At 38.9% G+C, this 13,141-nt stretch overlaps 1 protein-coding gene across 1 annotated transcript in view; it reads left to right on the forward strand.

Annotated features, from left to right (window-relative positions):
- PINX1 (PIN2 (TERF1) interacting telomerase inhibitor 1) overlaps nt 1-13,141 on the forward strand; it is a 75,206-nt gene that overhangs the window by 14,125 nt on the left and 47,940 nt on the right. The window contains exons 5-6 of the mRNA XM_016210302.2: nt 2,740-2,835; nt 8,642-8,718. Of these exons, the coding sequence (XP_016065788.2) occupies nt 2,740-2,835; nt 8,642-8,718 (173 nt within the window). The remainder of the gene's footprint in view (nt 1-2,739; nt 2,836-8,641; nt 8,719-13,141) is intronic.

Genomic DNA, 13,141 nt, shown 5'->3' on the forward strand with positions numbered 1-13,141 from the left:
TTTTATATTAATAGATTTTTAAAAATTTATCACCCTGCCACAAAGTAAACACATAAGGTTTTGGTTTGTTTCTAGTAACCTCAAGGCTTTAAGTGTAAATATTTTTCCTTTGGATTAAGTTGTTATTTTAATTAGTATATTATAATTACTAAAACCAGAAAATATATTATAAATTTTGTTAAATAATTATTAGAATAGTAAAATCTTTTTGGAAGTATATCTCTCGGTGAGATGAATTGGTGTGGGGGGGGGACTGCTTTTCCCACTTTGATTAAAGGATGCTTCCCTGACACCAGTACTTTGGCTTGTTCCTTTTTGTCTCTGCTAAGAAGAGAGTTGTGCCTTTCTTTTGTCAAGTGGGTGGGAGACATGTGGGAGAAGTGGAGAAGGAGAAGCAGACTGATGCATCCACTCCGAATCAGAGCGGTTTTAGGAAAGAGTGCACATGGACAAGTAGATAGAAACTGATTCCCCAAAGGTCTGTCCTTGTTCAGATATGTTTTGGGAAGTCTGTGTCCTGGGAAGATGGAGAAAATAGATCCCCAGGTGGTTCTTACATCCTCCAAAGTGAGAGAGCAACTCCGCTAGGGCACAGTGTAGTGGTCAAGAATGTACAGGCTCACTCATATCTGCCTGGGTTTGAATCCCATCATAGCCCCCTCCTAGGTGTGCCTTATTTAACCCATCTGTGCTTCGGTGTCTTTCTGTGAAGTAAGTTTAATAATCATAGCAACTACCTGATAGGGTGGCTATAAAATGAAGTAAAAAAATGCATAGAAAGCTCTTAGTCTAGTGCCTAGTACTTCATAAGCCTTCAATTGACAGTAGCTATGCTGATAACTTGCTAGGTGATTTGTGTCTGGAACATCAAAATTGAGAGTGTTATGTGCCATATGAAGTGTTTGGCCACAAAAAGAGAAGAAAAACTTACTAGTGGGAAGTCTTTTTTAAAAAAATCACAAACTCTTCTTGGGAAGTGACTGTAGAAGAGCCTGTTTCAGGTTGCTGATATAATTAGCTCATGTGAGGCATTGTCTGAAAGCTTTACACATCTATCTTTGCATTGTTAGAGTCTTACTCTATAATTTATACTTTGCTTTTGAAATTACCAATTCCTGGGAGGAATTATAGTTAACATGTTGTTCGACGGACTTGAGCTTGTTTTGCTCCAGTATTAAGGCAGAATTTTCCTTTTTCTGCTATATCTAACTTCATATTTTTATTTCCTTTCAACATAACTACAGGAAGATTCAGTGTCTTTCCTACCTATGATGTTCTGTTTCTATTACTCTGTTAACTGAACTTGATGAATAGATATCGGTGAGGGAATATATGCAGCTTGTTACTATCCTATAATTGACTCTACCCTCCAGATCTCCTTGCTCTGATATTTCAACCGAGGGACTTCTTTATGGCTCACATTTTCTTGTTTTGTCAAAGAAATAACCACATGACTTTGTTCCTCAATGATTTCTTTTTGTTGTTGTTTTTGCCCTTAAAGGTGAGCCTCCAGTGAAACCTAATATTTGAGGCAGGAGCTCGGTGCAGCTCTGCTCCTTTACACTCTGCCTGATTCTCATCTCTGATCTGGTTTTTGATGATCGTTAACCTGTCTTACCTTTATTCACTTAGTTTTCTTTATTTTTATTGTTGACATTATTACAGATGTCTCCATTTCCCCTGCTTTGCCTGCTTCCACCTGGCCCTGCCCCCCCACCTTTATTCATTTTTTAAAGAACTTTTTATTTTGAAATAATTACAGATTTATAGGAAGTTGCAAAAATAGTACTACAAAGAGCCCTGAGTACCCACCACCCAGTTTCCCCCAAAGTAGCTGTAGTGTAATATCAAAATCAGGAAATTGACACTGGTGTTGTCTGTTAACTGGACCAACAGGCCTCATTCAGTTTTCACCATTTTTTAGCCTCATTTGTGTGTGTGTGTGTGTGTTTCTGTGCAATTTTATCACATGTATAGATTCATATCGCCACTGCCACAATCAAGATATAGGATTGCCCTGGCTGGTATGGTTCAGATGGTTGGAGTATCATCTCATACCCCGAAAGGCTGTGGGTTTGATTCCTGTTCAAAACAAAGATACAATATTATTTCACCACCACAGAAAAGCTGCCTCATGCTGTCTATTTTTATTCACACCCACCTTCCACCCCTCTAACCTCCAATACCCCACTTTCATCTCTGTCCCCTGGAAGCCATTCATTAGCTTCCCCCCCCCAATCTGTAGTTTTGGCATTTGAAGAATGTCATATAAATTGAGTCATATAGTATGTAGATTGACCTTTTTCACTAAGCATAATGCCCCTTAGTTCCATCCAGCATGTTGTGTGTATCAGAGCTTATTGCTCATTATTACGGAGTAGTGTTCCAAAATAAGGGTGTACCAGAGTTTGCTCAGCCATTCACCCATTGAAGGAATTTTGGGTTATTTCCCCGTATTTTACTATTATGAATAAGGGTATTCTGTACATTGCTATGTCGGTTTTTGTGTGAACACAAGTTTTCATTTCTCTTCCTCGAAGACTGTATACATTTCTGGAAAATAGTCTCTCCTGATTGTAGTACATAGTTTAAGAAGAATATTTCCAACCATTTGGTTAGAGTTCAATAATAAATGGTAGGGTTTCAAAATATTTTATTTAAATAAGACCATGTCACTGTAAGAGAATAAATGAGAATGGATTACAGAGAGTTTAACGTGATGCTTTCCAATTTTTTAAGACTCCTCCTCGGACAACAAGGAAAAGAAATCTTTCAGCCTTGAAGAAAAGTCCAAAGTCTCCAAAAACCGTGTTCATTATAAGAAATTCACGAAAGGTAAAATTAAGCATTTATTTATTTGTTCTTGATACCTCTTTGTTCACACTGGGTTTCTTAAAGCATTTTTAGCTCTTCACCAGTGTCACATCTTGTTTTACGTTCAAAATGGGGAATTAGGGGTGGCCTGACTGGGTGGATCTGAAGCAGTGCTAAAGTTTCAGTATTGTTAGTCCATTGGGGATCTGGTTAGAGTGCAGGTTCAGATTCATTAGCTCTGAGGTGGGGCAAAGCGGCAGTCAACTTGCTAATTAGAGTTGAAAAGGGACTTTAAATGGCTAGGTCAGAAAATAATTCTAATTAATTGCTCAACATTTCTAGTTACATTTTATTATTTTTCAGAGTTTAATGCTGGTGTTGAATAGCTCCTAAAATTTTTCAATTTGGAGAATTATGCTCTGTAATGAGATCTCCAGTATGAGAAACCTCACTCCCCAGTTGATTCTTGTATTATTCCACACCATTTCTTCATTTCATGGAGTGTAAACTTAGGCATTCCATGGTCATTGCGAAGATAGAGTTACGAAACATGTTTGAGAAGTAGGTGGTAAATCCTGTCTTCCTCCATCAGACCTCCCATCCTCACTCCCTTCCCAAGTCAATTGTGAGTGCAGTTGTCCGTTTTAACCACTAGGTGGCGGTCTTTTGTTGGTTAAGAAACAACTTAACTTGAACTTACCAACTCCCCAAGTTTTTCCAAAGAACAGTATTCTGCATTAAAGGCACTTACCAGGCGCAAAAGCCTATTTCTTGCATAATATACTTAAAATATAAGTGTGGTGATCATTTATATTGTGATACCTAGTCACCATTTGATGGTTCTTCTATAGGATGTACATGCCTGTCTCTTTGCTTTAGTCTCATTGGCATGATTGGGAATTCCCTAACTCCTAGAACCCACCTGAATAGCAGTGGGAGCTGAAATTCCCACCACTTTAAACTATTAATGGTGGTTCTTATTGGGACACAGGACCCTAAAAGGTAGGAATGAGTTTGGTGTAAATGAGAGCCAATGGCAGAGCTGAATGGAGTAGGGAGCTGACTAGCTTCCGGAATGTGCGCAAGGAGAGACTGGTGCTTCCCCATGCCTTCCCAGCAGGTGTGGTTTGCACGGCTATTCCTGTCATCCCCCTTTCTCCCAGGTTAGAACCTTTGTTGTTTCATTATATGGCTTCTGATCAAGGTTTCTTTCCCCCAGACCTGCTGCAGTCCTTGTTGCCCCTTCAGTCCTTTTGAGAGGAGGCTAAATGGTCGCTTCATACCCAAGCCCTCAAATGTGCCTCCTTTTCTCATTGGACCTTATAGAAAAAAACTTGATATAGCAGGAGGGTACTGAGCAAATTAATGATATTAAAAGTGGCCTATAACTTTTCGGTGGTATGGCATCCTTTTAAGCTTTCACTTTTGCAAATAAAACCTTCTGATTTTCTTTTAGTACCTGACTACATGCATGAGTTCACCTGAAGCATTTTTCTGAAGCCAGGATAAACCTCTTTAATCTACTTTAATCTAATGGATGCCTGGAATATCTGCTTTCTATTTCTCACCAGGTGACCCTGTCAACCTGCTTGGTGTGTTGTGCCTTCATTCTTATTTAAAATGAGGTGTACTTATTTATTAGCCTTGCTTGGGGAGCTGGGGCATTGCTATGCAGAGAAGAGAGTTCCAGATACATTTTGAGAAAGTAGAGGAGATTGAGTGGGAAAATAGGAATTGCAGATTGGGAATAAGTAGAAAGATGGGAGAAGGAGGCAGAAATTCAGGTAGTGAAGAAAATAATTATTTACCACCCATCTTAACAATCCACAGGGAAAGATTATTTTAAAGTTCTTTAGTTGCATAAAATAAATTTTTTCTTGTAGTGCTACTATTGTCACTGGATATGAATGATAGACTGTTTCCTCTAAGTTAGGCTGTTTTAGGTCCCAGGAAACCTGGGTGCTGGCCATCACTCTCTTAGACAAATCACTTAACCACTTTCCTTCTTTCAGACTCAGTTTCCTCTTTTGTAAAGTGAGGAAAGATTTTTAAGACATTGAGTTCTAAAATAGGTTCTGCTTTGATTTATTTGCAATGACCCCATTATATGGAACTTTTGATTGTTCAGCATTATGGATAATAATGATTTCAGCCTGGAGGTACACTTATAATGAAAGTAACTAATTCACTTGCTGATGAGGATGGGTCATATTGTAACTTCATCTATAGTCCAGGAAATTAAAACGTGGGAAGGTGGCATTTTACATAGCTTAGTGTGAAGAGTGAAGATAAAAATTCTGTTTTAGTGAGATGACAGTAGCAAACAGCATTGTAAAATTTGCTATTGCCTCAATATTGGCCATCGTTTTAGTTCTGATACATTATTATTTCTTTCTCTAGTCCCAAATTTATAATTTCAATTTGAAAAATTTATTAGATAACTTAAAAAGTTAATTTCCTCCGTATTTGTTTGCAAGCCTAACTTCAACATGGTTTCTTTTAATTTGAAAATTGTTTGGCAATGCCATATCTACAGAGAGGAAACAATAGGGAAAATATCATTTTCTACAAAACCATTTTCTATATGCAGTGAGAAGTTGTTAAGAGCATTGCTTTCTCCCCCCAGTTGTGCAATGGGTAGATAAAAAGTTGCTTAAACTATAGTTGTGCAACTTCATTGTGGTAATTTACTCAGATTTCTTATCCCTATGACAATTTGTAGTATTTTGCTTCTTAAACAAGGAAACTGCACACACAGCACAGGCCCTGGTAGATGGCTTGCTAGTCTGGAAACACAGATGGTAGTATATCTAGCATGGTTAACTCCTCCCCCTCCTCCCGCAGTCGGACTCTGCTAGTGATGGGTGTTAAATTTCCTCTTCTAATTCTTTTGACATTTAAATATAAAGTAGCACTATTGCAGGCTTTTAAAATATTCTGGCTATCTTGTTATTATTTCACCTCTACTCCGATTCTCCTCGTTTCCTGGTTTTCTGACATTACCCTTGCAAGGAAGTTGCCATAATCTTCTGTCCTAGGCTTATCGGTCCCATGCGTTCTCATTTTTTTTTTTTAATCAAAAAATAATATTGTTTGTTTTATCCTTCTCGACTGGGGAATGCAAATAATTTTTCTAAGCAAGGGAAGCTACCTACTTTAAGTTTTACTTTTTATTATAATAAACATATTTCTCAAACCTGCATTTTCTTGTCCTTGCCCCTTTACTCTGAGTAGAGAAACTCAGGCTTTTTGAGCCTTAGTTATAATACAGTGCTATAATACAATTTTCTCTTTAGACCTTGTTGGGTTTTACATGACTTTTGCCCTTAAACTAAAAGGCTCCAAATCTCTGATTCTTAAGTCCTTATGTTTATTTTTCATAGTGTCCTTTGCTTCCTTATGGACTTCTTGGTGTTGTATGTGTGCCTGCCTATAGCAGTAACATTGCTCCCTTCCAGTTTTTACTGATAGACTAGAAAACCCCATACACGATTGTTAGAAAAACAGCTGAAATGATCATACACTGCTTTTTCGTCTACTCATCCTTTCATGGACCTTTGTTACATCAGCTTGACTACTGGAAGCATTGGTTCCTGGTTCTTGAAACGTTCTGGCCAATTGAAGGTTAATAGATACATGAAAAAATCCAGACAGATAACATATTTCGTGGTCTGTTCAATTTTTTTATTGCCATTTTCTCTAAGATCTAAGTTTATCAGCAGTATTTGCTGTGATTTGACTACCATTCAGAATTGAGACCAGTATGCTTTTAAACTCTTTTTTAATATGTATATTTTATTTAAAAGTGGCCATAATTTTATAACATTTATAAGCTATTCAACCAGGACCATTAACTAATAACTATTTCAATATCTCTTCCATCTTCCTTTTTTATCTACCTTGAAGTTTCTTACCCTTAGTCCCTGATTCTTAATTCTTCTCTGTGTTTTGTTTTCCAGATCAAATCCTCAGCAAGGCCTGTAACAATCCTGGTTTCTACATTTACTTAAGCGAACTTTGCTAAAGGATAAAAATGTCTGATACAAGACTCCATCACCAACACTAGAAATACTTGCACCCTCCCTGGTATAGCGTTCACTGTCTCTACCAGCCTGGCAGTTTCCCTTTGATTTTGAGATTTGCTTTTCATCTCTGTGGGGTCATATTTTGTCATACTGTTTTAAAACTGTAATCTTGCATGCACCCTCTTTTTCTTAATCCCTCCAGCATTCCTTTTAGTTGAATTGCTATAAAAGAGATCTTTATTTGCATTTCTTTTGGAGTACCTGTTCCATTTCAGAAGATAGTTTAGGATAGATGACTAATACCTATTTTGAACTAAGCACAACTCCTTGTTCTGAAATAGAAACCGCCACCCTGAATGTGCTCTGCAGTGCAAAATGACAGACTGATGACAAAGATAAGAACCTCCTGAGGGTTTGTCCACTTCTCCCCACCATGGCCAATTTTATTCCCCACTCTTCTGGTTCATTCTCTAAGATCCTGTCTGGGACATGCTTCATTTTGTTCTTAAGTCGATTTCCTTTGGGGTATTTTTCTGGGTTCTACTCAATAATCAGAACCAGGAAACCTTTATTTCTAGCTCAGGAAGACAGAAGAGAGCAGCATAGAACCACAGAGGAGCGTGTCCTTCCCGATAGGAACTGGTCATACTGACTGGACCAGTGAAACTGCTGCCTATGAAACTGGTTTTGGCACCTGGCTTTGCATTAAATCGAAGGGTGTTTTGTTTTTTAATTTCATGGAGTCACTGAGCAATATCATATTTGAATGCCCCAGTGATAGTCAGTGAACTAGAACCTTCTGGGTCATGACATTACTTTGCCAAGTCAGTTTTGCTGCAGGAAACCAAGAAGTGAGTCCATGACAGTGGAACTCGGGCTTCCAACTCAAAACGAAAATTCTTGTGTCCAACCCAGATCTGTACTCCCCCAGAGCCTCGAGTCTTTACATGTAGCAGTTACATTTTAAAAGGAATTTATCCTCAAGTTGACAAATAGGAATGGATTTAGTCGACTGCTCACAGAGTATTTTTGGTAGAAGTGGAAATTCCAAAAAGTGAATTTTAAATGACTTGGTTTGTGGTTTGAAATTAAGTTAAAGAGTTAGTGTTTTTAATAAGAATCATGGGTCTTTTGGCCACTGCTTTTGTGAGAAGCCATTTAATTTCCTGCTTTTATCATGTATCCTATCATTTAAAGCTGATAAGCAAACTCTTTCACCCTAATCCAATACTTTTTATTTGCATTTATTATTTTAAAATTTTCATTTATTCAATCAATTATTGAGCTCCTCTGTGTCAGCTGTAGTGTGTTCTCATTTTTGTGTGTGTGTGTGTGTGTGTGTGTGTGTGTGTGTGTGTGTGGAGGGGGGCGTCTCTGAAGCTCTGTGTCCAGTGGCATTTTCTATTCTGCATTTCATGATCCTACGTATCTCGTGTCTCCGTGAAATAAATAAATATTTTATAAACGGGGAACCCAGAGGCACAGAAATGGTACCTTGAAGGCGTGCCAGTGGTGGGGCTGGCTTTGGAATTCAGTTTTCCTCTCATTCTATGCGCTCTTGGTTGTTTCTACCATAAAGAGAATGTAAGTGGTTCTGGTTCTCAAACACTTACTTGATTTTTAAGTAATTTTAAAGTTTAATATTATTAGTTAACTAAAGAATTTTCATCTGTGCAGGGGAGACAGAAAGAATTGTTTCTTTTTTGAAACTCATTTTGCTTTCAGGCGTTTCATAGCTTATGTGTATTCTCTGTCTTTTAGAAAGATTGGTATGACTAAAAGGCATCATGTTGTTTTTCTAGGGAAGGATCTATCATCTCGGAGCAGAACAGATCTTGACTGCGTTTTTGGGAAAAGACAGAGTAAGAAGACTCTTGAGGTATTAAGTCACATAGCTGATATGTTCTCTTTCCACAGTTTGATTTTCTACTGTGTATAGAACTGTTTATTATGAATAGTAGTTTTCAAAGTTACCAAAAAAAACCTTTTAGAGGCTTCTTAACAAAGACTAAACATGAGCCTCTTAATAGTTGGTAGATAATATGTTTTATAAGGAATCTCCAAAAAGGATGTGTGTTATCTGGGTTTTGTTTTTGTCATATGAGGACTGGACTAAAGTCGGGGATGAATCCTGTGGCTGATTTATTGAAGAAGAAAGTATCTCTCCCGTCTCCAGGAAAGAGGGAGGCTATTGCAGCGATTTCATTTGCTTTGCTCAGACTGCATCACTCTATTTGGAATATGGCTTGGGGAGGAAAAATATCATATGTGTAGTCCCATTCTGGTCTAGTCCATTTTTAAAACATCTGAAACAGTGTTGAATCAGCACTGAGAGTCTGGAAGGAATTTAGGTGCAGTATTTCTTCCACTGTGTAATACTGTTTGTTTCAGAATTAGAAGAATAGTGTGACTGAACTACATCCTAAATGGGATGAATCCATAATTCATAATCCTAACTATTAAATTGGTCTGTGCGATATAGCACAACATCTTTTTGTGCCAGTTCCAGCTGTAAGAGACAGCCCTGGGTGTAGTTTGGATGTCAGTATTAGAATTTTTTAAATATGGGTTTTTAGAGATAATGGGATCAAAATATTTAACATTGATATTGTCTGTGAAAATCTGGAATATATGGTTACTGCAGCTGTTACTCAGCTGATCTGGTGTGTCATACTTACATCCCTGCACTGCTTCCTAGCCAAGGAAGGCCCTTCGTGACTGTAGAACAAAACAGAGTTGTTTCATTTATTTTTCATATTTCTCGAGACTGAGAGATTTCCCCTGGATAATAGCTATTTGTTACTAACATTATTTTCAAAGACTTTGGAGTGACCAGTTGTTAGAAATTTTATTTGGCAATTTTCTTTGCAGGTTGAGACTAAATTTTTAGTCTTTTAGCACTTTTCTGACCCTATGCTTTTAGCAGCAAGGACAGATGAAGCAGGCCCCAGAAAGGAAACCCAGGCCCCGTGGCTTGCTGAAGAGTGGTGCCTATAGGTCTGCTGAGTCATATCAAAGGCAGGTGGGTCAGTAGGGAGGAGGTTCTAATATCAGGTCATACGGGATGCTTCATCCTCAAGAGGCTGCTAAAAAGAGCTGCGGTCACCAGACAGCCCTGCTTCCGGTCACACCTCTACCCCTCAGTGGTTAGTGTCTGGCCTGGATCAGGCCCTCTGCCTGTTCACTGAGGACTTTGCATCTGCCTTATCTCAGTCTTCCTCTCGAACCCCTCCTTTGACCATCATCATGATCAGTAATTTCGGGATCCCCAGGGAAACTGTTACCTCTGCTCTTCCCTGACAGCCCGCTCCTGTGGCCACATCGTGCACCTTTGCTTCAGCCCCACATCCCTGCTGGAGCCGGATACCACCTTTCTGCTCCCACTCTCAGGCTAGCGGTCCTGCTGCACGGGCTTTTCCAAGTCCTTGCGTTCCTGGATCCCTTGATTCCCCCTTTGCCCCCTGCTGCCAACCCTTATGTCCCCTGCCCTCCTCTTCTCCAGCATGCTCTTTGCAATTTTACAGTTGAGCAGATCAGGGAAGGAGATATTAGTTATGGGCTTTTGGTAGAACTTTAAAAGAATTTATGTGGTAAGCACAAGAAAGTTTTTTGTTATAGAAATCAGAGAATTCTAATTCTCCTCAGACATCTCCTTGAGGACTTACTGGCGTTAGGTGCTGCGAGGCCCTCAACACTGTTTGGTGTTACTTGACTTTTGGTGGTGTAGTCATTTGTGATCATGGTAAAGTGAGCCTGTATTCCAGGAGCTTCAGAAATAGTTGCCCACTACCCACCCAGGGGAAGTCTGTTTCAGTGCAATTGGTGCAGAGAAGACCCACCTTGATAGAATAATATCACTGTATTTAGTGCAAGATTTATATCCAGGTGCATCTCAGTCTTCATTCTAGTTTAACGTTTTCTTCTGAGAAATCCTTCTGAAATCCTAATTGCTTGGCAAGGTGGATTTACGTCACGGTGCAGCCCTTGATCTGTAGCCCTGGTTCTCAACAACACTTGCACTTGAATCGCCTAAGCAGCTTTTAAAAAAATGCTAATGCCAGGGTTCTACCCCAGGCCAGTCAAATCCAAATCTTGGGGTAGGGTTCATATGTAAGTATTAAAAATAAGAAGGAAAAAAAAATTTAATTAAAAATAAAAGCCTAGCCCAGCCAGGCGTGGCTCAATGGTTGAGCTTCGACCTAGGATCTAGTCGATCAGGGTTCGATTCCCAGCCAGGGCACATGCCCGGGTTGCGGGCTCGATCCCCAGTCGGGGGCGTGCAGGAGGCGGCTGATCAATGACTCCTTTATCATTGATGTTTCTATCTCTCTCTCCCTCTCCTTTCTTCTCTCTGAAATCAAGAAAGATATATTTTTTAAAAATAAATAAATAAAAATAAAAGCCTGCCCAGGTGATTGAGATGATTATCCTAATGTGTAATAAGGAGTAAGGATTGAGAACCACTAGTAGAAGCCGTGATGTGTAACTATTACAGGGTGGGGCAAAAGTAGCTTTACAGTTTTTCGTATGGAAAAATAATGCAATAATCAATAAGTAATAATATAGGAATAAACTCTGTTTCCCATACTCACAACTGTAAATTTACTTTTGCCCCACCCTGTATTTGTAGAGCTGCTGGCTTTAGGATCACAAGTATTGCCTAGGACAGGGATTCTCAAATCTTAATATGTACACACTTTATCTGGGGATTTTGTTAAGCTGCAGATTCTGGTTTGTGAGGGTGGGGAGGGACCCAAGATTCTGCTTTTCTGGGAGCTTCCAGGTAATGATGGTAGTGATGATGGTGGTGGTGGTGGTGGTGGTGGTGGTCATGGTCGTTCTGCATGGAATGCACCTCGCTTAGTAGGTGGGGCCACTGCAGTTTTACATTTGACATACTGCATGTATATATAAGATAGAATGTATTTAAATCTAGTTACATTTTCAGACAACAAATCAAAAGTCAGAGTTACTTTTAAATTTAAATTTTACATACACTAGGATTTTCGTATAGAGAGTTTGCTTTTATTGAGGCACACCTGAATAAAGTGTTGCTAAGAAACCTTACCTGTTAGTTAAAACAGCCCTTAGAGCCAAGGGCGGAGGCCTTTGATCAGATCTGTTTGAAAATACAACTTCTTTTGGCTCCAGTTCTCAGTTGGAAAGAATATTGCTTTGTTTTTACTCCCTTGACCCCCATAGCAACATTGGCCTGAATTTATATTCGGCATTGCCAAGGCAAAGGTGCTGCTGCAGGTCAAGTACCTGGGGAATCTCAGAAACATGACAGTACTGACTGTTAAAGCAGTAAGACATCCTTGGTGCTCTGGATAATGTGCTGATATTGATGTCCCCGCATTTACATTTAGAGAACCTTAGACATTGTCCACGTCTGGCTGGGGGCAACATCATCTCTCCCACAATAACCCAGGCTTACTAATTTCTACAACCCCTGACTGTTATAATAACAAAAATTACAACTTTATTAATCATCTGTGTGCCAGGTATTATGTTAGACACTTAAGGTAGTATCTCATTTAACCCTCATAACAGTCCTGTGAAGTTGGCATTAGCACCTTTTTAGCAATGAGGAAACGGAGGCTCAGAAATATTTGTTATAAACCTTCGAAGTGGCACAAATGGGATTTAAATCCAGGTCCCCCTGACTCCAAAGTCAGTGTCCTTTTCCCTCTACCACAGTACTGCCATTGCATTAAAAAAAAAAAAAAAAAAAATCTACATCTAAATGATTTTAGTTGTACTTTAGAAGTTTTTTTTAGATATTATCAAAGACGTAAGTAGTTAAACTTTATCGTAACTTTGTGGAGAAATGATTGGCTGTTATTCTCATTTTGCTGAAAATAATATTTGACTTTTAAAACTTCTGCCTTGCCTTCAGTCAGAGTTGAACTGTTTTGGGTTTAGCTCATATTACAAACCGCTGGGCCAGCTTTGGGAACGATTTTACTGTGCCATTGGAGCTGTGGGCTGAATTCAGAAAGAGCTAGCTTGAGTTTTTGGAGCATAGATACTGTGTTACTTGTGCATTTTCTGGTCTCTCAAATGAAATGAGTGATCTGAATATATTTTTATTTAAAAAGACAGCAGCTCTTGATTAATAACATGAGAGTTTTTTTAACTTTTTATTTGAAATAATCTTAGACACACAGGAAGTTATAAAGATATATCAGAAGTTGAGAGGTCCCATGTGCCCTTCACCCAGTTATTCCAGTGATTACATCTTATATAACTACAGTGCAGATGAAAACCAGAAATTCACACTGCTGCAGTCTTTGTGTGGA

The sequence above is a fragment of the Miniopterus natalensis genome, chromosome 4 (genome assembly GCF_054644295.1).
Source record: "Miniopterus natalensis isolate mMinNat1 chromosome 4, mMinNat1.hap1, whole genome shotgun sequence".
In the NCBI taxonomy this organism is placed as follows: domain Eukaryota; kingdom Metazoa; phylum Chordata; class Mammalia; order Chiroptera; family Miniopteridae; genus Miniopterus; species Miniopterus natalensis.